The sequence below is a fragment of the Diadema antillarum genome, unplaced genomic scaffold (genome assembly GCF_040938485.1).
Source record: "Diadema antillarum isolate AM-2024a unplaced genomic scaffold, OU_Dant_1.0 seq00000626_RagTag, whole genome shotgun sequence".
Classification (NCBI taxonomy): domain Eukaryota; kingdom Metazoa; phylum Echinodermata; class Echinoidea; order Diadematoida; family Diadematidae; genus Diadema; species Diadema antillarum.
In genome coordinates, this window is record NW_027271547.1 from 284,509 (window position 1) to 309,722 (window position 25,214).

The 25,214-nt window shown below is 36.3% G+C and overlaps 1 protein-coding gene across 1 annotated transcript; it reads right to left on the reverse strand.

Annotated features, from left to right (window-relative positions):
• Positions 1–1,992: 1,992 nt before the first annotated feature.
• On the reverse strand, positions 1,993–25,052 carry LOC139736151 (sodium- and chloride-dependent glycine transporter 1-like). The gene is made up of 14 exons (XM_071646880.1): positions 24,967–25,052; positions 20,194–20,377; positions 14,753–14,884; positions 14,129–14,354; positions 13,248–13,380; positions 12,711–12,845; positions 11,587–11,690; positions 9,998–10,122; positions 8,430–8,542; positions 6,166–6,300; positions 5,319–5,472; positions 4,637–4,737; positions 3,312–3,482; positions 1,993–2,151 (listed from the first exon to the last, which is right to left on the reverse strand). The coding sequence occupies exons 1-14, from the start codon at positions 24,985–24,987 to the stop codon at positions 1,993–1,995; spliced, it is 1,893 nt and encodes a 630-aa protein (XP_071502981.1). The 5' UTR covers positions 24,988–25,052.
• Positions 25,053–25,214: the final 162 nt, after the last annotated feature.

Sequence of the window (25,214 nt, forward strand, 5' to 3'; positions counted from 1 at the left end):
TATGTGATACGTTAATTCTTTTCCAAATATTCTATGAGAAATATGAACTTGAAAAAGTGTTCACTTCTTTATTCTTCCTGAGTGCACGTATTTCAATGTATTATATATATATATATACATATATATATATATATATATTGTTCGCAAAAACCGATAAGTCCATTTTTGAAGATTTTGAAGTACGGTCTCTGCCATAAAGTACAAAATATTACCTTTTAAATGACATATTGGTCCCTAAATATAAAGGTCCACTTTTGAAGTTATGGTCAAAAGAAGCAAATATTTTCTTATTTTTCTCTTTATTTTTCTTGACCTTTAATCGCAAATATCTCCATTTGGCAAATATGGACTTACCGGTTTTAGCGAACAAACTCTTCATATGTATAATTATATATATATATATATATATATATATATTTATATATATATATATATATATTTATTATATACATATTATATATATTGTAATTAATCTGATATATTTTTTCCTCTTTGCTATTATCGTTCTCTCTTTACTTCTGCCCTCTGATTCAATTGAATATAAGCACCATTGTATAATCATTAGTCGAATACTTGTCAAAAATGCTTATGTAATTGGTATTTGAAACAATACGAACGTCTAGAACAGAAAACATGAAGAGGACTGAAAAGAAGTATATCTACACAACAATTATGTAAATTATGATACATTGCAGCTGTATGTAACGTCTTTACAAGAAAGCAGTCTGTTTGTGTTTGTGCATAAAATGAGGTTACTAGGTATACGTCTGCGTACCACGTCGCGACTAAATCTTAGTTTACATTTAAACTAGTCTAACTATAATTATTACATCATTTAAAGTTAAACAACCAAAATATCTTATCAAGATCTTTTAATCACTTCTCAGCATGACTTGTTGTTATCCCAACTTCTCTTAGTGCTTATACGAAGGATTCTTTGCATTTTTAATGTGAAATAGACTATTATTTCATTACAAAATCACTCACATGACTTTGACCCCTACAACGGGGTATCTCACATAATTATGTATCTCAAGTCAATAAGCACATGCAAGCACAATGTTTGGTAGAGGAAGCATGCAATGCATCAAACAAATATTATACACTGTACAAAGAGATTATTAAGATACATGGACCCTTTGTTGATGTTGGATATTGTTGATGAAAAATATAGTAATAATAATAATAATAATAATGATAATAATAATGTACAATGATTCTAATTTATAGTTTTTACACATAATAAAACATTAAAAACGCGCAGCACTGACAGTGCAAACCATTCAGATTGTGTCCTAATGTATGTGACTGCCTTACTTTATCTTAGGGATTATTATTTAACTGATATTAAGCATATATATATTGCATATGAAACACTCAAAATAAAATGTCTTGATCCTCGAATCTATTAAATAGCTACAATACATATAGTTGCCTGTGTTCGGTGCAGCCTCAAGTAAAGGAAAGATCCATGAACACATCAAAATCTCTTGTTAAAATTTCCTTTTTTTTTCTACCCCTTGTTAGACAGACTTATTTTTTCTTTAATCAGACAGCTATATCTCCCCGTGACCTCATCAACAGAAATATTTCAGACATTGACATGTTTTGGCTGAGTAAAAAAAAAAGAAAAGTAGAGAGGAAGCAAGGATGTGAAAGGCTAAGATGTCAGAAGCTATATACGTAAGCCATGCATATCCATTTGGAGTCACATGAGTACATGTCCGTCTTTGGTATAGCGCTAATTTTCAAAATCTTTCCGCATGCATCTTTTGCTATTAAAGCCGAAAGACAAAATGAAAGTGTTTTACTGCTTTACTCTTTGAAAATCCTAACTGAATATTGTGTGAGTATTGGGTCAAGCATTGTCAAGTGAAGCTAATATAAATACGTTATTAACTATTCTTGTATTGCTCTCCATTCGGGTGTTTGTTTGGTTTTTTTTTTTTTTTTGACAAGAAGGAATAAAACTTGAACACAAGTGTACAATAATCAGCAATCCTTGATGGTGTACTTTTCTGTCGATGACATGTGTTGGGGTGCAGTGTGAGTCAACTCGAGTCCACTTTTGGGTTCGTATCCAGCCTCATTGCGGTACTTGTCTAAGCTTGGTCCCCAGTCAGCTGATGGCCTCATGAGAACTTTTAATCGCTGAAACGGTGAAAAAAAAAAACCCATAAAATTGAATGCAAACTATAGTAAGCTTAGGAGTATGTGAGTATGTATGAGTGTGAGTGTGTGTGTGTCGAAGCAGTTTATCTGAGGATATTGCCTATAAAGATTTAGCAGTTGCATTGTTATACATAAAAGCGCCATGGCCAGAAGAGACCTGTAATTACAAGAATTCTTGCTAGTATAACTTGAATCGTACATATAATAGTACCATGAACTTTTATTCACCCATCAGTGTGAGGATCTGAGTGAAGATTGCTGAATACCGTTATTTCAGCTTGATTGAATGAAAGTAACATTTCCTCCAACTCGGGTTTGAGGGTTATTTCAGCACCAGTTTGTAGATACGTAGTCTACATCAAAGACACTCTTATACATTTGCGGCAGTGGAAATGCAATGCTGATGACCAAATTAATTCTTGTTGCATGATTGTGATGTAGGCATTCGTAATATTGTGTTAATTTTCTACCATACACAGGCTGCAGGATCTTTTTTTATTACGTATTTAAGAAAGTGCAATCTTTATTTTGTGCAGAAAAATATTTTCTCCGCAAGAGTATTTCACAGCTCTTTACCACTCTAGTCTAGGGATTTATTCAATAGCTGTTATAGGGGATGCAAGGTCCAAAACCTGAATTGTATAAAGATACCATATTCAGGGAGGTGGGGAAATCAATTCCCACCTCTCTGGCATGTAGAAATGGCCGAAAGAATACTCATGACAACATAGCAACAGCAATGTGCGGCAAAGCACACTGATATGTGCGTGTACCCATGCATGCAGTCATTTTACACTTGCACTTAACTTTATTAGAAATGATATTACCATAAATCCTTTGTTCGGATTCATGTATTTCAGTTTATCGTATTCTATTTCTCACCAAAATTTGTTCTGGTACACTAACATGGATTCACATTTTCTGCCAAGAAATTTACTCGCTTATTTCTTTTTAAGGGTACATGAAGTGCACCCTGCATAAAGAACCATGGCATCCGCAAGCACTGTCACAACAATTCACTGTCCCCAGTGGCGACAGCCGTACAGCTAATTGCTATCCCCTGAACACAAATCTCTATCGAGTACTAAGTACCTTTACATGAGGGACCATGCCCCGGGGATGCTGAACGGAGTACTTACCTCGATAATTGTTCCATCGGCCAGAAAGAAGAGCGCGTAGATGGCGTACACGGGTACTGCTGCAAAGGGTATGCTTGCGATAACCCAGCCCAATGCTTGGGCCCAATCAGGGAACGTGTGTTCTCCGTAGTAGGCAGGGGTGTAAAACACGAACGCCATGACCAATACCGTCTGGTGTCATTAACAAGAAGAAAAGGGAAAGAAAAAGAAAGATAATAGGCTATGTTCGATAACAAAGATAAGCTTTAAGTTAATGACGTTGATTTCAAAACCCAAGTCAGTAAAAAAAAAGCAAAGAAAAACTGACAAACAATCAACCATCTACGAATGACACTGACTGATCCGTACCGATATCTTCGATAACACTTTTCAAATATTTTCAAATTCTTATCAAAATGTATAATCTTCTTCTTCTTTTTTGCCATTGCGGTCGATTGTATGTTTTTATACAGTTTTAGCTCTTTACGTGATCATTCGTGTTGCTGTCTGCACTGATAGAAGTGTGATGCTGTATTTTTTCTTCCCTTTTAATCTTTACAAACAGGAAAATCACAAACAAAATGTTAATATTTACACTGAAGCATTTCTTCAATTCAAAAGTGTAAACAAGGATGTGCAAGACTTTGATACCCCGGAAAACACATATACCTCATGCTCTAAAAAATATTAATACTGTAGAAAAAAAAAAAAGCTCTTCGTATTATCTGTAACGAATCATGAAGATGCTATGCCGATGTTTTGTGCCATGAAAACAACATTTTAAACATTAATGATTGTATCGTTTGTACTTAGGACAATTTATGTACAAACCTAACAATAATTCTATCCCTCCTGTATTCGACTTAAAGTTCATTAAAAAAACTCCAAATTGTCCATTCATATTCTATCTGGTAATCCAATGAATTTCACTTGCCTTTAACCAGGGATCTCTTCTTTTTTTAGGGAGTATTTCCAACAACCTTCTTTCGGTATTTGTCGTGAATATACAGAATTGCATTCATTATTACTATGGGTATTCAAATGTTGTATGGGTTAATTGTAGTGAAATAAAACGAAATGAAATGAAATTAGATTAAATTAAATTAAATAGGACGCTCATGGTGTGTATATTCTGCGGCTTGGGCAATTTGTAATGCGGCTGCTTGAAACCTAATAGCCACCGTAACTTTCTACATAATCCTTTCAACTATCTATCCGGACATCTTGCAGAATTTGATGAGATAGTGTTAAGTATCTCATCAGGGAAAAGAACCAAAATCGGTGATTTCTGACTGCCCCTCCCCCCCCCCCCCCCCGTACATCTTTCTGTTAAAATTGTTACGTACCAACATTCCGAGGGGTGAGATGACTGCCCAACAGGTCTGGAAATAGACGAACACGTCAGAGCCTATCATGGTGCGTACTTCCTTCACAAATCGTTTCAGTCCTGGATGAGGGGGAACACACACGGAAGTCATCATCAAGCATATAAAGCCATGGTGTGACTTTTTCAGATGGCTTTTGGCATGATAAAATGCAGCCATGCGTGTCTCAAGATGTGACATCAAAAGACAATGCACAATTGGTAAGATTGAAGAAACTATTTTTCATTCATTTCCTTACTTCCTCTGATACTTTCTTTTAGCTCTTTCTCTTTCTTCACCCCTTTTCTCCTCTTTGCTTATTTCTCTTTTAATTTCCTTTTTTTTTCTCTCTCTCTCATAGCCTAACCTTAAGAGCAATGTATTAGTCTGTACATTCTAAAAAGAAACGCAAAGACAAACGAACACCAACAACTTTAGACTCATGCAATTCTTTTGGAGGCTGATGAAGAACGTAATGATATACTTTTTGAATAGTAGGTCTATAAACACTGGAAAAAGAAGAGAGCTTACACTTAAATGAACGCATGGCGATTAAGTTTTTAGGCACAAAATGATGATCTGCGCATGTGCCAACAGCTGTTCCCATCGTCCAATCAGGGAGGTGGTGCGTCGTAAACATTAGCTTCGAAGATTTAAAGCTCACTTATGTCAAAAAGAGAAATAACGAATGGCACGTTCATTGCTCGAAAATGCTTACCATAGGCGTAAGAGATAACCAAGGCGTAACACAACGAAAAGGTGAAGAGGGCGTACTTGGCCGCGTACCAGTCAAGCAACGTAAAAACGTATATGCCTCCCTGGAAAAAATGAAACAACAAAGTCCATAAAGATACGACAGAAAGAAATGTATATATACAATCCTTACAGAGTTTATTTGTTCCAATCTTCTTTATTTCCGTAGATATAGTGTGTTCTTATCTACGTGTATAGTTAAGCTTAAGACCGATATGTGTGACAAAAGGTTTGAACCCTCAGGCATTTCGTTACATCGAGACAATTTGAGCAAGGATTTATTGAACACATCATGAAGTGGAACATATAAGCGATGATTTATCTTAAATTACGTTATTTTTTAATGATATTTTTTCATTTGCATTCCATTTAATATATGCAGGTTCTTTTTCACTATAATACTCATTCGAACAAGAATAAGCAGCTGTTCTCACTTTTGCTGCTGAATGACATTGTTTTTTTAACATACAATACAACATATGCACACACACACACACACGCACAAACACATGTTTATAGACAGTTGCATGTGAAACACAAACACATACACATGTATGTATATATATATATATATATATATATATTTACATATATATATATATATGTAAATATTATACTGTTCATGCAAGCATGCATTTGTTTATTTATTTATGCTTATTAGATACAAACACACTCTCTTTAAGAAATATATGTTAGTAAGTATGCGAAAAGAATCATAATAATATTTCTCAAGCTATACATACGTCCTTGGAACCTACCTGCATACACATGGGCAAGCCGAGGAGGAAGAATGCAAAGCAGACGCCAAAGGTCACGAGCCACTTCCACCTCTTTCTCGTCGATGGCGAGAGCTCGTCCGAGATGGCTGTAATCGCCGTCTCACACATGGCAAACTTTATCAATGAGAAATATATTATAATATATAGAGAGAGTGAAAGAATGATGACAGAACTACCAATTTTTCTACCGCATTGAAACATTTTCGGAGTACATTACAGTAAGTAATAACATGTAATTACATAAATGAATATAATAGATATCCGTTCAGTACATGAGTACATTTCTCAGAACATGCACCAAGTGAACATGGTTTTAGCTTTGGAATAACGACAACACAGTCAATACTACTTGTTACTCTGGGTATATATATATATATATATATATATATATATATATGAGTATATGAATATAAGAACGACCCAAGTCCATGGAAGATCATTTCGAGTAAACTAAAAAAAGCTTCATATCTTTTTTATTTGTCCAATAATATTCTATTTAACTGTGATGGGAAGGCAACATTGTATATACAAATTAGAACATATATTGTTATGACAATTAACATTTACATTAATTGTGGAGAGGCCATTTTGTGTGGTGGACTTGGGTCGTTCTTTGATTCATATGGACTTGGGTCGTTCTTTGATTCATATACATGATATTCTGCTATAGAGATGGGAGAAGGATGAGAGAGGGCGCTATTATATGAATGTAAGAATGACCCAAGTCCTTCATTCTTACATTAATATAAGATTTAACTCATTCATTTCAGGCACTTCCGGGGGTAATTAGGATTTATCATTTACACACAAGATGAGTCCATGCATAAGCTATAATTTCCCATGTCAAACTGAATTAGGCCAAAAATTGGACTTGGGTCGTTCTTATATTCATATACTCATATATATATATATATATATATATATATATACATATATGTATATAATATATATATATATATATATATATATATATATATATATATATATATATAGCCGGCTGTTACGAAGCTTTCGACCTGAAGAAGACCAAGGTCGAAAGCTTCGTAACAGCCGGCTTCATGCGACATCTTTTGTCATTATTACATTGTCTCGGCTATATGTATATATATGTATATATATATTGTAGTTGCTCCGCGTATTGGCAGTACTAGAAATAGCAATAATAATGTCACAATAGAGGAATGCATTAAATGCTAATTGCCTTGATTAGCACTGTCATCCCTGAAGAAGGGGGAGGCCACCGAAAATTCGGATTTTGAATTAAAATCAAGGCAATTGGCATTTAATGCATTCCTCTATTGTGACATTACTATTGCTTTTTCCGTATATACATATATATATATATATATATATATATATATATATAGAGAGAGAGAGAGAGAGAGAGAGAGAGAGGGTGTAAAAAATCGACTTAGTAGATTACAGAATAAGTTTGACTGAGATATATCAGTACATTTATCTCCTTCATTAAGTTGGTGAGGAAATTAATAATTTTCACAACGTATTATACAAACATTCTAAACAAAAATCGAAAACAGGACGGAGTAAAGACATCGAAGATCAACATAGCGATTTTCCACACCAGCAGACTAGAATGATTATCATTGCTTCTTCTGTAGGATTCTCTTTGCTAAACTATCAAGAGGGCCTTGTAGTGACAGATGCACGGCAAAAAGGCCGGTGTTAAATATGAAACACCGACCTGGTGTTAAATTTCCGGTTCTCATTCATGGTGTTAGATTAACACCTCCGGGTGTCATTTCAAAATCTAAAATTGTTTTTTGAATAGTTTCTTAGTTACTGCACTTTTTGTTAATCTTGAACTTCAACAAGACGATAAAGAATTTTCCGATAACGTACTTGATTTTTGAAAAATCTGTAAATACATTTACACCACAGTAATATCAGTGGGTGTGGTCCCCTATTGAAGCTGGACGGGTGTTATACCATTGAAATTAACACCACCAATATCAAATCAGCACCATGCGGTGTCATTATTGAATTAACTCTAGCGCAGTGTCAAAAATATCACCAGCCACAGTGTCATATTAACACCACGAAGTGCCAGGCGAACACTTTTTAACACCGTCACAATGCATTTTCTACACCTGTGGGTGTGGTCCTCTATTGAAGTTTGATCGGTGTTAGATTTAACACCCATGGTGTTAAATCTAACACCGATGTTTTTACAGTCACGTGTATAATGACAAGAGGAGCAAATCACTTTTATGAGTCATAACTACCTGACTGTCGAGTCCTAGCGTCAGCAGCATGAAAAAGAACAGGAACGACCAGAGCTGAGGCAGGGGAAGTCGCGATAGGGCCTCGGGATACACTTTGAAAGCCAGCCCAGGTCCTGGTATAGAGAAACATGATTAGATACAAATAGGAGAGTTGCAGATATAGGTACATTGAGCTAGTATGAGATAGGTACACTGACTCTGAGCATCTATGTTTGGTGCTTTTTTAAGATCATCCATTAGCAATTTATCTTCAGATTACTTCCCTCGCCATGTCTTTTGTTAGTCACATTAATATCACAGAAACATGCAAGTTATGCTGCGTCGAGGGGAAGGTGCATTCCAATGTTTTTTGTTAAACATTTCAGTACTTTAGCAATGATTGACAGAAGAGGTCATCTGAGGAATATTAGTTTGGAAGGATTTTTGTGGGCTTTCCTAAGTAATCTGAAGAAAAATAGAAGAAAAAATCGTTAAAAATATATGGAATGTTTCTAAATATTCATTTTACCGCAAAAGTGATGTTGAGGGTATCATGAATCAACAGAAATCAACATGCGTTTGGATTTCAGGGCCCCTTTAATATGATTTTAAAGGCCAAGAATCTATACTGTCACCAGAGCCCCCACCCCCCACCGGCATCTCCATCTGCACGTCTTGTGCTAGGCATGTTAGATGAGTAAATACAGATTATAGATTCCTTTCGGGGCTGTCACGCTTTCAAACTCTTCTCTTTGTGTCAACCCCTGCAACCTCATCAAACATTCCGAACTGAAGAGAAAATGCAGTCTACATTGCTCACTGATTTTTGATAAGCCTGTTTATGTTATATCACCCCTGCTGGAAAGAACACAGTGTCCCACAGTGTGAAAAAAACAATGTGAAACACAGCGTGAATACATTGTGAACACAGTGTGAAATCTCTTCACAATGTTAAATTCGATCGTTTTAACAGTGTGAACACATTGTGAATCACCAATTCACATTGTAAATCATAAAATCACAGTGTGAAACAGAACATTACTATATAAATACCCTGTGAAAAACCACACCAAAGTGTGAAATAATCTTCTCATTGTTAGATTCGAGCGTTTTCACATTAGTCGACAACGTTAACACAGTGTGAACACACTATGGGACACTGTGTTCTTTCCAGGAGGGACGATGTCAAAATGTACCCTTTGCTTTATTATACTGGTGAATATGTATTTGCTTTGTAAAATTTCTTCATGAAGTCATGAAATCAATTTGTAAAATGACATAAAATGACAAGACATGAAATTAAAATAAATCAAACTGAATCAAATTAAATTAGATTAATCTAAATCAAATCAAATTAAATCAAATTAAATGAAAGTAAATCAAATTGAATTAAATGAAATGAAATCAAATCAAATAGAATTAAATTGAATGAAAACTATCAAATGTCTGTTACTATTGGCACAAACGTTGTGTCACGCTTGTCAATGTCAGAATTCATTTCAAATATGCATAATCCATGAACTATGTTGAAACTACCTTTCCAAATTCCCGTCACTATCTATACATGGGGCTTTGTATTTTATAGTTACCTTCATCCACAACGTCCTCGATGTCCTGCTGACTGTCGTGCGCCATGAAGCCAAGAACGGAGAAAATCACGAAGCCGGCAAAGATGCTGGTTCCACAATTGATAACAGTTACTAGCAGTGCATCCCTATGTAAGCAATGTAAAATTTAATCATGTTGTGTAAATAGAGACAAATGTTGAATGATTACAAGGCGCCCTTTTCAGAAGCCTTCAAGGTTTTAAGCCCTCAGTGTATTCCCAATGTTCTGTTCTTCCATAGAATCATCGTGCAAATACGGCTGTTGTTTAGACTAAGAAAGAAAATATGAGTCATTTCCATGACATCATACAGGCCTACTCTCTCTATATGTATTTCCTTGTACTCCGTACTCTCGCAAGACACGACGAATCAGTCAGTTCGCTTCGGTCTATTTGTCCAGATTGTTGATTAGAACAAGCGAACATCTACTGGAGCTCCATGGGCATGATGGGATGTTTGCTTCCATGTACAAACCGCCGTCTTAACAATAGATCCACGTGGTTAGCACGTTTTGTAAATTTGCAACCATGACTGCTCAAACTTTGCATTTTCCTGTGTAAATGTCGTCTTTTTATCCCCTGTAGGGACATGAGGAATGGCAAAGTTCAATGGAAAACCTACTAAACATCAAAGAATTAATCCTAGTGGAGAACACTCTGTCAACAACGAAATCAGGCAGATAATGAAACAGCTGAAATGATCACAAAGTTCAGTGAAGTACAGTGATTCCGGATATTTCATGATGACAATATTCATCGTATGCATATTTACAACGTACATGTATCATCATGTTCCCTGCATAAAAGAGATTTGTTTGCTTTTTGGAAGCCTTAACTGTATCTACCTGTCCGAGTAACGAATTATGTATAAACATGAATACATATAAAATGTTTGATGACGATTACAACGAGTTAAGAAAATATCGAGAATAATCAAATAAATATGATCAAAATAGATATGATCTATATTTGACGACAATAATGACGAATATTGAAACCTTGATATCTTTTGTTAAAAAACAGTGTTAGATAGAGCTATGACAATCAAAACATTTCCAGAATGATGTCACTTTCTTTTTTATATCTTGGTGAATAATCCAGTGGTTAATTCATCTCAAAAGTGAAACAACTAAACATGTACGGTAGCTTTTGATGTTGGGTTCTCATTTCAGGCTTTGTGTACAACCCAAACGATTCCATTTTTTCTTCCGGGTGCTGTTCGTTATTCCGAAGGTTCGCTTTTCCGAAGGTTCGTTATTCCGAAGGGTCGTTAATCCGAAACACGCAAATTCCCTATACCTACAGGTTCGTTAATCCGAAAATGAAATAGGGTTCGTTAATCCGAAAATTTGTGCGGTTATTCCGAAGGTTCGTTATTCCGAAGATTGGTTAATCCGAAAATGAAATTCGGAACAATGAATCTTCGGAATAACGAATCTTAGGAATAAAGAACCTTCGGAATAACGAACCTTCGGAATAACGAGCTGTAACCTTTTCTTCCCGCTATAATCGTCTTGGAGACTGATAGCGATACAAACGGAAAGATATCTGCAATATATAATGATAGCTAACCTGTAACAGTTGTTCTTGTACTTGTTGTAGCTTGCAAACGTGATCAGGCCGCCAAAAGACAATCCCAGCGAGTAGAATATTTGGTTGGCAGCATCCTTCCACACCTAAAGAACACACCATGAACAGTTTGGAGTATGGAGTGAATGATTTATTACCACCTAGAAACCTGCAAACAAGTTTCTTTTAACCTGTTTACACTGGAATGTATCAGATAGTCTACGAATCACAATCTGCTCGTATTATGACAATTTCAATTCTTTTTAATCATAAAGAAAAGACTAAACAGGGAGAGAAAGAGAGAGAGAGAGAGAGAAGAGAAAGAAATTTTACACATGCATGCTGAGATATAAAAAGTATCATATATTCAGCATGTTTTTAAATTATGGACATGACAGTTTCGTTGAATCTAACTCTGTAGGCACATGGACGAGGTCGTGTTCGTCATTTTCATGGTCTTGTTGCTTGTAATGTTCCTAATCATGTCAGTAACAGGCCAGTAATCCTACATTTTCTTTGGAAAAAAATATATTGATAGAGGTAATTTCGAGCATAATTTTACATACTTAAAGGGAAGGTAAACCCAAAGAGCAATGTGGATTGAGTGAAAGCAGCAACATTAGTAGAACACATCAGTGAAAGTTTGAGGAAAATCGGACGAACGATGCAAAAGTTATGAATTTTTAAAGTTTTGGTGTTGGAACCGCTGGATGAGGAGACTACTAGAGGATATGACGTATGAGTGGACAACAATACAAAGAAAATATAAAGGAAATTCGACAAAAATTCACTTTTCTAGAATTATGAAAGAGCAATGGGCCAACCTCTTTCAGAAAGCAGGGGGTCCAAACGTTTACATGTGTATATCATAACCATAGAGAAATTCAAATATGATTATTTATTAACACAACCCTTCCAGGAGTTCAATATACATGCATATACTCATGTGAGAAGAGAAACAAAGCTCTGGTCCTTGGTCATGTTTGGATTACAATCCAATGACAATTGTTATGTTACAATTGGGGCTCACGTCAGGGAAACATCTATTGAATGCTAATTACATAATTCTAAGAATGCAAGAGGATTATTACTGTTCGTATCAACCATCGTAGTGAAAAGTTTCTTACTTCTGGATTCGCCAACTTCTCAAACCTTGGTGTGACGTAGAACTCGATGCCCTTTCCAGCTCCAGGGAGTGTGGCGCCGCGAATTAGGAGGATGAATAGAACCACATACGGGAAGGTAGCTGTGAAGTACACAACCTGTCGTAGATAAGTGGCAAAAAAAGAAAAACAGAAAAATCAGTGTCCTAAAAGTGAATAGAGAGAGAGAGGGAGGGAGGGGGAGAGAGAGAAACACACACACACACACACACACACACACACACACAAGAGGCGGAGAATGTTATCTCTGTATTATTAGGGAGCTTTATATAAATATGAATGTATAATATATATATATATATATATATCTATATATATATATATGTATATGACGAATAATCTTCATTCAAGTTCAAACTGGATAAACCAGCCTATCCAAAAGGACGGGGGAAAATCCCCAAACAATTTTATACGCAATTGAAAGGAAAGGGGCGGAGAAGTAGTAGGAAAGAAAACTAATTGATCATCATTATGTGGTTAATAGTATGGAAATATACCAACCTTTCCTGCAGACTTAACTCCTTTAATGATACACAGAAAGACGATGATCCAGGCGGCGACGAAGGCGCCGAACACATCCCAGTTCATCTCTCCCATGTCTCCGATGCTTTCTGTAATACCATGGACACGATATCTGGAAAGACGGGACCATATTGAGACTTATTAGTCTACCCAAATTTACTTTTCTCTGATCTTTGCTTGATATACCCTTTAGCAACTGAAGATTCCGTCCATGATGACCTATTGTTCCCCTGGAAGGTACAGCAATATTACTCTCATTTCTACAACTTTCTAAATTATGCAAAATAGATCACTGCATGTTTATTTTTGTCTATCATAATTCATGTTTATTTGAGAGTATATTAAGACTTTACCAAGAGACTTGTGCGTCACAGTTTCGGGCGGTCAAGGGAGTAATTTGACGGGCGATTTCGGGTGGTTCAGTTACTAATTGGTTATTTCTTCAAAAATCGATAGTATATCTCTATTTATTCGCAAATCGACCAGTTATTCCTGGCTGTCTGTGTATACATTCGACAAATGCTGTCAAATCTCACATATTATTTTTCTTTGTATGTTCTGTTGAAAAAAAAAGTGAAAATAAAGTCTGAATTTGAATTTGAATTTGAATTTGAATTTGCCTCTGAATTTTTATGACCAAAGAGTTAACATTTTAATTTTTTCTACGAACTTAAGTTGTCCTTTTCAACAAAAAAATAAAGGAGGTTGTTGTGCAGTTTATTCTGTAAACTATTATAAGGATTCTTTGTACATGTTGCACGTTAAGGATAAGCAACCAAAATGTAAGGAACCTTAGAGTATTATGCTTATACCTCATGGCGGAAAGAAATATACGAGGGCTAGGAATTTATGAAACTTACAGCCAATATTCTTCGCTGGGGCGTCTTGACTCATTCACATTGAACGTCAAATTCAACTCAGAATGCGAGGAATCGAAACAATTTTCGGTGTTCCACGTGTTGTTACAGGTCGACCAAGGCAGTGTGCTTTGACAGGACGCCCCCATGTAGTAAATAGACCAGCCAACGATGACGTTATAATAGATGGAAACCACTACTGAGATCAGTACCATCCCAATTCCGACTCCTGGAAAATAAAACAAAACACAATTCAGCTACCAACTACTGAATCTTCCTCGGGTTTTTGCAAATCAGGTAAGTTACGTAGGCAAAACTGTGTAAGAGGTGGTCTCCTTCCAACAGATGATTTCCAAGAGTAGTTGTACGTATAATTTCTTCTGTGTTATTGTAAACATTAAGCAATAAGTGTGTAGTGTAGCGATGATATACAGACCTGCGTTGTTCTTTATTAAACCCTGATTACAAGAAATGAACAGCCAAATACGAAAGCTTTTTGATCTCTGCAAAATATATATAAAAACGCATCATTAGCTCCGCTTCTTCACATGATTTTTTCTTCTTTGTTGGCTTTTTGATGGAGTTGTTATTGATGTTCTGAAAAACATTACAGGTTTTCCCTCTCACCTCGAAATAGAGGCGCGACGTTCCAGATGCCAATACACCCAAGGCTGGAAAATTGACCCAGGGAGAATTCCATAATGAAAAAGGGCGCCCCCGCGATGCAGAGGAAGATAATGTAAGGGATGAGAAAGGCTCCTGTAAAGGGAAAGATGCAAGATTGTGAGAGTTGAGTGTGGACAATTATGATCGAGTTTGGTATGGTTTCCAGACCCTTTGCCAACTGGACTCCGCGGCGACGAAGTCGCCACCTTTGCCGAAGGCACAGGACAAATCCACCTAAAGCTGCTCCAGTTTTTGACGTTGAGGGCGTTAATATCCTGTACAACAAAACCTCATGAGCAGAGGGTCTGGAAGCCAGACTAGGTCAAGTTTGATATCATCGTCTGCCAAAAAACAAAAACAAAAAACAAAAAACAAAAGTGTGGCGGCCTTAGGGAAACAGGTTATTGCAACTTGTTAAGTGAGATCATGGAGTTGCAACGGAGGTCCGTTGTACTTTCATGATGAGATATGTTATAGCAATGATGTCCTATTGTAGAGCAGCACAAGCCAACTTTCGACTCGCACGACCATCTACATTAACGTTTTTAGTTAGATTCTCTGCGCATGCGTCATGTTCAGAGTCACGTTGGCGCTCCATGGAGTGGCAGTAATTCCGCGTGGAAACGGTTGTCGATAGGAAAGGGAATTCGGGTCCGAACACTGAAAGGTCAGTAGATGTTCAATCACTAACGGTCGGGAGATTCATGCAAATCTTAAACAGCTCAAAAATTCGCAAGCAAAAGCAGACTACTAGTATTTCGTTTTGGGAGAGGAGGGAAATGGACATCTTCTTGAAAACATGGAGTCGCCACTTCCATCGGTCTATTTTACTCTCCTGCTTTGCGTATAACGAGTGGAGCATTAATTTGTCGCAACGCACTTCTCCAATCTTCATGGCTCCAATTATAATTATATGAATAAACACAACAGTCTAGTAACTAATGACAACAGCTTTAAAGTTACTTTTTTTTTCTTTTTCAAATGCAAATGTTAAAGTGCCACTGTGGAATGTAACTATTTACGGGGATGATGGTCGTAAAAGCATGGCCTATTCAGTGTTAGTACAGCCTATTCAGTGTCAGTACAGTCCATCCATGAATTAAGTCAAATGTATAATGCCGTAATACAATTTGTAGCATTGTCATTATTTGGTAAAAATATCATCATTATCAATTTTATTATCACTTCTAAACGAAAATGTTGTCTGTATGATTTTTCATCACCATTTGGGAAGTTAGTACTAGCAGTTATGATACCATTCCCTGAAAGAGAATGGAATCGTTGATTTCCAGCATTGCGCCACCACAAACCATTGCTGGTCAATTGGAATCGACTGTCGGACTGTCATAGTCTCGTGATCAGATGTTAGAGTGTTTATTAGACCTATTTCACAGCAAGGCCATAAAGCCATAAAGTGAGGTCACCGTGGTTATCATCTGATGTACGTGTGTTTTGCTCATTAGCGGATGTTCTTAAGTCTAAGTTTGATATCTTCAGCTCATTAATCTTCAGGATATAATTTTCGGTATTATACTGTATGTATGAATACAGTATCAACCGTACAGCTTGTTTAAAATTTGCATTCAGGGGCACCACAAATATCCTTCTATTTCACGATCGTCGCAAATGATCTTAAAACTTTTGTTTGAGTGTGTGTGTGTGGGGGGGGGGGCGGGTATTGGTTGATAAATAATATGGTTCCATTATTTATTACTGTATAATTTTGCTGCATAATTCATTTGGATGATTATTAAGATTAATGCTAGAAGAATTGAATTATCACTGTTAAATTTAAGCAATTTTTTTGAGAGCATAGGGGAAGTGACTGTAAATTGATAATTGTTCATGAAAATGTAATTTTTGTTATGTCATTATGTACAGCAATAGCAAATTTGCTATTATGATCACAAATGTATATTTTCGTCATTTCAATTGTAGCAAATGAAAATTGTTATTTTTTTCTATTACTTTGAATGGAACAGAATAAACATCGTTGAAAAACAAAAAAAATGTGTGTGCGTGTGTGTGCGTTCCAGCCTACAAACAGACGGATGAATCTCAAGACCAGGCACTACAGTTCAAAGCATCCCTTTTATTTCTTGATCGGAAATGATCTTTAACGTTCGGTGAGAGAAGCAGGAAATCCATATCTTTATATTACGTCCCACTAGTACCCACAGCGTCAGAACTTTTGAAAGATTCCATATATCAAAGTGCTAAATCTGATTCAACTTTTGCTAGGCCGGACGGAATTGACAGTGGTAAAATCATGTCAAGTATGAATAACCAAGTACCTCTCAAGATAATCCTAAGGCACAAGTATTTCCCCTTTGCTTAATCTTCAGTCATAGTTTGTGGGCACCATGCCCTAACAATTGCAACGTCTATCTCGCACCGCAGGACTACATCTATTCTGATAGGGGACATTGTATAAAGCTCGCTCGTGAAGGTAAAGTTCCGACACAAGTTGGGAAAAGACTATGTTTCTTGCCCTCGTGCTTCTACATCAAGGATTATCACTTTGTCAGGCAAACATTTCCTCAACTATTTCTTGTACTTGTGCAAAAATGTAGCACAGATACTCCTTCATTTTCAGCTCGTATCTGTGGGCCAGTCAAAGATAAACAGGCTGTGTTTCCTATCTTTGCTTGGTCCCTTGTCACTGTCGGTGCTGGTGCTGTGTAAATTTACAGTAATTTCATTCATCAAATATTGACAAAGCTCCGTATATTGTCTGGACGGTTTTGTCTGAACATAAATGCGACAGAAAAGGAAAAAAAAATGTGAAAATGATTTCCACATTTTCCACCAGCACCAGACATGTGGACACGCGATGTATCTTTGCCAGTTCGGCATCGTTTGTTACTGCGTATAGCAAAGGCAGAGTCTCTGGGCCGAAACCTCCCAAGCTGGAATCCATAAGAAGTCGATTTCAGGGTCAATTCAAAAATGCAATTTAACGACAAAATGTGCACCAAGAAATCTCGATTTATCTGAGTGAAAAAGCAGAGATGCTAATATTCATTTATCGGAGTTTCAGAAGAATTGATATAATAATCACGAATTCTACACTTTGTCGAATCGAACACCGAACAAGTCAACAGAATGATAACCATCGTAATTATGCAAGTGTTTAAGAAAATACATGTTGTTACATGTAAATATTTTGCGTGTTCAACTTTCGATGTCAGATAGTTAGATTCTACGAAAAGGATGACATGGGATACAAGACGGAGACAACCTTGATACCGGTAAATACGTCTATTCTTGGATTACATACGAGTAAAACAGTGATTATAGAACCTTAACCCGTTCCTTGTGAGCTTATAAAACTTGTGACAAGTTACTAGTATAGTCCAGTGCACGGGTTTATAGCGTGTTTTCTGTTACTAATCTACTCACTCCCTAACGATATTACGAGATATGTAAGTACCTTGTTACATGAAATCGTGAACACATAATAACCATATATGACGAAAGACTTATTTCCACCTGTGACTCTTAATGAGGCTATGTGGAGAAATATCTATTTAAAGAGTGAGGGTCGTTGATCTTAAATTATACCATTACTATTGATTGGATCTGTTTTTCTTTTTTTTTTGCCATGGGTTAGTCTGGCTATTAAAGTTATACAATGTTGGCAAGCTACATAATAAAGATATCTCTCTTCCTTGTTATGATGCATGCCACGTCGTTTGATAAGTCATCACGGCTTGTTTGATTTAAAGAGCTCTCTCCTTCGGTTGAGCTAAAATAAGATAATGTGGAAACAATCTATGTTCTGGAAAGTACATTGGGACAATGGATTCGACACTAGTTTTGCTTTTCCTCTCGGTTCTGATAAAGGCGCATACTTCATTACATGGAATAACTGGAGATGTCTTATGTCTTGTCCCTTTTTAAGAACCATAGAATCCTGTTACTCTTCCGCGTTGGTGTATACAATGAAAGATGCATGTGGACTGAAAGGTTTCGAACACTTTTTAGGGAGAAAAAAAAAGTTCATTCACTTTTATTCAAGTGTTGCTGTTTCTGGTTTTCATCGTCTTGGCATGTGCTTGGTGCTCAATTAGTTTCAAAACCACAGCAGTTGCGGCATGTACGAAAGACAGCATATTAGATTTGTGTTGTTCAGTGATAATATTGAATCCGTCGTTATTTCTACGTGCGTATACATGATTGTGTGTGCATGTAGTATAGGGCGTGTGTGTTTATCAATTTATACGTTCTTTCCATCCCTTTTCCATTCCTTCTAATCTATATATTCCCAAACATTTTTATCAATTTCGATGCTGATATGGTATCAAAATCTGAAGTTTTATGGTCGTCAACATTCGATACCGACATAAACGGGGTGTCATAAAGAAGTCTATAATGGCAAAAGAGTGCAAAGGTCATCTTGTTGCTGATAAAAACCATCGTAACACAAAACTTTAAGGGGAGTATAAAAAGGGACTAAAGCTCTACGTGATAAACCTGAATATCTGAAGAATTTGTCAAACTGAAATCCGTTTACTTTGTTACTCTTTCGGCAATTTTATTTGTTATATTTTTAAAAATTATAGTCACTGATATGCCTCATAAAATGCAACACATCTGAACGCTGTTTGCCCTTCTTATTTGATATTGATAACGTTGTTTTTGGCTGGTTGTTTTCTTTAGACCAGAAGTGAACTAACCTGTGTTTCCTATCGTCGTCCTAATTGTGACGATTAGTTTTTAGTGTTAGTTTACTGTAATCAAATTTGCCGCATTGAGAACAACACATTAATGTTAGCTTTTGCAAACACCATGAACTCTTGCTAAGTTTATTGACGAAAATGATCTTTGATTTTTCCACAAAGTAGTTCAGCGATGCTTCGCAAGTTTGCACTATAAATTATATTAAATATTCGGACATGCTTTTTACGTAGAGGCACCAAATTCAATTTTGGGACTCTCCCCTTTGGATTGGATTCATTTCAACCTCCTATACGCATGACATTCTTGAATATTTTCGGATTACGCTTGTCCACACCACCGCGATTAATTGAAAACATGTATTATATATATATATATATATATATATATATATATATATATATATTGTTTACATACTTGATCTATACATATCATAGAAATGTTATATATATAACATTTATGTGATATATGATAAAGCATAAACAATATATGTATATGTATATGTATATATATATATATATATATATAAACAAATAAGTCTTCAAATGGTTTTTGCACACGTTTGAAATCCTTTTTGCTTGATTCTAGGGAACCAATCAGACCAAACATTCAAATCTCAAAACTAGACGATTTTTACGATGAGAAGGCGATTGAATGCGTATAAATTCAGACGAAAATCACTGAAGAAGAAAAAAAGAAAAACTCCGGAAGAGCAGACGAACCTCCGCCATTTTTGAAGCAGAGGTAGGGGAAGCGCCACACGTTCCCAAGCCCGACTGCGTAGCCCACGGATGTTAGGAGGAAGTCGATGTGACTGCCCCACTGGTCCCGATCTTCGTCCTCCTTTGCCTCCACCACCACCTGTTGCTTGGCGTTGCCATTTGCTTCGACTGTGTTGATGTCGACCTGACGGATAACGCCAAAGAAGTAGAGAGTCAGTACAAATGCATGCATCGAAATTATTTTCATTCTGACAAACATGAATTGACATGTCATGCAATACCTTCATATAAGTGAGATGTAATGACACAATGACATTGATTCAGTAGATATATTTCGTCAACATAAGAAAATGAATGTCAAAATGACTCTAGTAACATCAAAGGAAAGTCACTATCTAATGTGCAAATGATAGTTACTTCTCATATCGTGATGTGACAGCCCTGCTTGAAAGAACACAGTGTCCCACAGTGTGAAACACAATGTGAAACACAGTGTGAACACATTATGAACACAGTGTGAAATCTCTTCACATGATTAAATTCGAGTATTTTAACATTGCGAACACATTGTGAATCATCGCATCAATTTACAGTGTGAATCATCAATTTACAGTGTGAAACAGAACATCGCTGCGTGAACTCTCTGTGAAAAACCACACCACAGTGTGAAATCATCTTCACACTGTTAAATTCGAGCGTTTTCACATTTTCGACTGTGTGAACACACCGTGAACACACTGTGAGACACTGTGTTCTTTCCTGTAGGGAGGTGTGATCGTATTTGTTCCAAACAGGGTGATCATAGCGTGCTACAAACAGTAAATTACACACCAATGGTGAAATATGAATATATATGGTAAACATTGATGAAGGGAGGGCGGTAACGAAAGATGCCATACGGTGAACCACATCTACGCAAGGATGAATGCATAACAAGGGTGTTACCATTTCCGATGGGAAACAACAAGGTCACATTACACATAGTATTCCCATATACACTAATAACGGAAATACTGGTTTGCGACTTGCCATCACGAATTCAACACTCATGAGCATAATTCTGAATCAAACAGAGCTTATTCCGGAATTTGACCACTAATTATTGGCACATTCAATGACAAATTGGTTTCCCGACATCCGGTTAGCACGTGATTGCCATGCGCGACGAATTGAATTACTAGAGGTGAACTCGTGACATTAGTAGACGGTTTTATGAGCGTGTTAATGTAACAGCCCGTGTAACTGGCAGAAACAAAAGCAGCGGAAATTGATTAATTTTCAATGATTACGCGAACCAAAACAGGAAGCCAAGTTTCCTATTCGGGCTTTGCTCAAAAGGTTTTGGCCTTGGCAATTTTGCTCCAATTTCGTGATGACAGGCCGATACATTGAGGTCTTTCTCAGAATCCTGTTTAACCACTAATTGTCTTATACAGCTTATACAAATGGTGTATATCCTGACCAATGGTATAACCACAGTAACTATAACTGAGCAACCAACACTTTCAATACACAGACGACACAATATCCACACTGCACTGGAGTTTAAAGACATTACTTGTCGAGTTTGCTCTTTGCCCGAAATATATATAGAGAGAGTGACGCACAATGGAAATGAAGTGTGAATTGAAAGTCTGATATGCGGTGTTTTTTCCTCGGTTTACGAGCAATTTATTAATTTAATCATCGTTTAGTTAGGACGCAATCGGTTTTGTCATTCTTTAAAACAAGTAAACTACAAACATTCTTACGAACTATAAAAATCCGGAGAAATGTCTTTAATCTGCCAGGCAATGCGGAAGGACACGTTCGTTCCGTGTATTCTGCCAGTGACTTAGGTCACTAGTATTGATTTTGACACTGATGTTGCATTCGACGGTGACTTTGACAATGAAACTGACTATGACACAGACATCGAAATATTACGTAACGTACAACATGAACCTCCTGAAGTAGACTTACTGCCCCCGAAGACTCGGTATTGGCCACAGAGAGGTTAATATGGATTCCTGAAAAGATGGATCAAAAGAATGTGATGCATGCACAATAGTAATAAGTATATAGACCTGTGAACCAGCCAATCTTGTCCTTAACCCTGTGACTACATGGGAATCTGATAAGTTTTTCACACAGTCTACAGAGATCACAATGTCATTAGGAAAACTGTAAGGTATCGACATGAGGTGTCCTTAGATATTAATGGATTATGCGATATATCAGCGGTCACGGAGGGTTTGTTAATGGTGTTGTTAAATTTTGAATTTGTATATAGGTCCTATGTAATATCACATTTCATATTTACATACTAATATACTGTATTTTGTATCAAACCAAGTGGGCCTATATAATATATTTTCTTTCCATCCAGGAGTATGTGTAAATATTGTTAGTTCCGCCAGCCCATGCACTCGACAAGCTTAAAATCGTATTTTTATATTTATATTCAATGTATTTGTAAACCTGTTAACTTAATACTCAAACCCACGGTTGTACGTTCTCTAACAATCAATTGATCAGCTGGTATAGGTAATTGCAACCGAGAAAAAAAAATAAAAACTGAAAAAAAGACCCAAAGAAACAAAGTTACCGACAATCATATTTCTATCAGGATATGTTTTCACCAATAAAGAATACAGTATAAACAATTGCTACTTCTACACCAATAGCGACATCAATTGTTTAAACCTTGCGGTGACCACATTATTTCACATCACAAGAATAACTATATATATGAACTTACATAACGTGTTATTTACACACTTATTTTATACTTTGCGTATAAACACGACATTTCCTCTTATCATGGAGTAAAAACTCTAATTCAAAACTACACTAATAGAGACTAATTTGCACTGACAGATGTGTCACTATACAAAATTATCTGTTTCCAAGTGTGCCTGTCCATCTGTCTTGCTCTCTTTCTCCCCTCTCTCTCTCTCTCTCTCTCTCCCTCTCTCTTATATTCATATGTGTATGTAATATGTATGTATACATATATATATATATATATATATATATATACTTTACATATCAACTTGAGAGAGTAGACTACAGATTTGAATGGACAATGTACATTGAACGCCAGCTTAGCAACTGATATTTTGGTATCTTTAAGCTGCGATAACGCGCCTACTACTTGCAAGTTTCAAAGCATTTAAACGTACTGCATGATTGATATAACAAGCGAAATGAATTCTTAACAAAACAAAAATGTAGATTGCATTTTCGAATGCAAACCGCGATATCTGACACCTTCTTATCCTTATTCTCGTATAAAACTGTGCAGTATGCAGCAATAGAAGAAATTACCTCGATTTTAACCATACATTAATTTGTAGAAAATGTAGGCCTACTAATGTGTAGTCTCTGCTGTTACTCACATAATACACATTCACGTACTATATTTGTCATAAAACTCCGGTCAGTCTCGTTCTGTTATTTCATTCACTTTCATATAAATTCCAAACAGCGTTGGACATCGTCAGTTGTTTGTAATCATTCAACATTCGATTTGTTCCTGAAATCATGAGATCCTGAGATCATTTTTACCTTCATTATCAAGCCACGTAAATTTTAGATTCAAACTAGAGCAGATTTACGAGGATATTTTTCTAAGGGTAGCGTGCATGGTCGCTGTTTGTTTCAAACGTGACACCCTTTGATTGTTTTCTTTCTCTGAAGTGTCACAGGATTAAAAAAAAAATGTGAATGAATATAACACTCGAGCAGACATCAGATTACCTTTCACAAAAACACAATTATAATAATTATGCTCATTTCAGCCATCGACTCTTTATGACACGCATCAACTTTGTCCGGACGCACTACACAGATTATGTGGTGTCATAAACACTCTTAATGCTATATCTCCTCATGTACACATCTTTATATCCACCTCTTTTTTCCACCTGGTAAGGAGATCTTTTTCCCTTGACAGTCCCCACATAAATGAAGAATCAGACACCTTCTTCAAACAAGTTGATTCTTCTTTTCTTTATACATGTATTTCTTTTTTACAACCCTAGAACATACACCTGAACTTAAACAACTCTTTCTTTCTATAGATGCATTCAAGGGGCGGCTTTTGGTTATTAACCACCAGCAAAAAAAAATAATAAAAAGGAGTTTCAAAGAGAAGTCTATATTCAGTTCTCTAGAGCTGCTTCCAAGAAAGAAATACATGTACTCCCATTTCCAGGCGTATTTAGAAATATCATTGATGCCAAATGGCTATCATTGGTTTCATACTACAAAATAGCTTCAACGTAATGTTTTCTTCTATCTGTTCATAACTGTCATACAAGATGCAACTTTTAGGTAACATCTAGATTTTTTTTCTGTAATTACGAGAATTGTGAATTTAGTACGAGTTTCCTCAAAACACAATGGATTTGTTTCGACAGGTGAGTCGTCATTTAATCGCTTTCTAGCAGATTAGTCATTTCAGTGGGGATTTTTGGAACATGTAGAGAGAAGATACTGGTGTAAATGTCAGGAAAGGTTTATGAAGACAGATATATTCTCAGTGAACAGCCATGTAGATATCGCACAGAATTTCCAGAACATTAAGGTTACAAACACTTTTGTGTGTTCTTTAAAAAATGAAAAGAATGTAAATACTGATACTTTTTTTCTGAAAATTGAGCAATAATCGCGATTGGCCAAGAGTTTCAAAATGAAAGTGAATATATTCTGACTGTCGCATTGCACCATCTATCACTGAAAAATAAAAAAAGATTGGAAGCTGCCCAGGTATTCATAATTTATACTCACTGATTTCTTATGTACTGCCATGGCGAATACTTCTTTCAATACGATTTCGCTGGTATTAAACAAGTTTCTCTTCTTCCGCACCGAACTCCGCCAGTTCTGGAATAAAAGTGAGCTTAGGACTTTACATGAGAGGAAGTCTGGCCGACAATGACGTCATTTATAGGAATCGCGCACGCGCAATGTAAAAACACGTGCGATGGAAAAACACACAAGATGCCGGTTGGTCCTCTTTCCGTTGTGCTAACAAC

What these genes read in the sequence shown, in the direction of transcription:
- LOC139736151 (XM_071646880.1), bottom strand. Translation starts at nt 24,987, where the DNA reads ATGGCAGTACATAAGAAATCA. An exon ending in CCCAGCGAAGAATATTGGCT is followed by an intron (nt 13,381 to 14,128) that starts GTAAGTTTCATA and finishes CCGTCTTTCCAG; the next exon opens with ATATCGTGTCCATGGTATTA. An exon ending in GAGTTAAGTCTGCAGGAAAG is followed by an intron (nt 12,846 to 13,247) that starts GTTGGTATATTT and finishes TATCTACGACAG; the next exon opens with GTTGTGTACTTCACAGCTAC.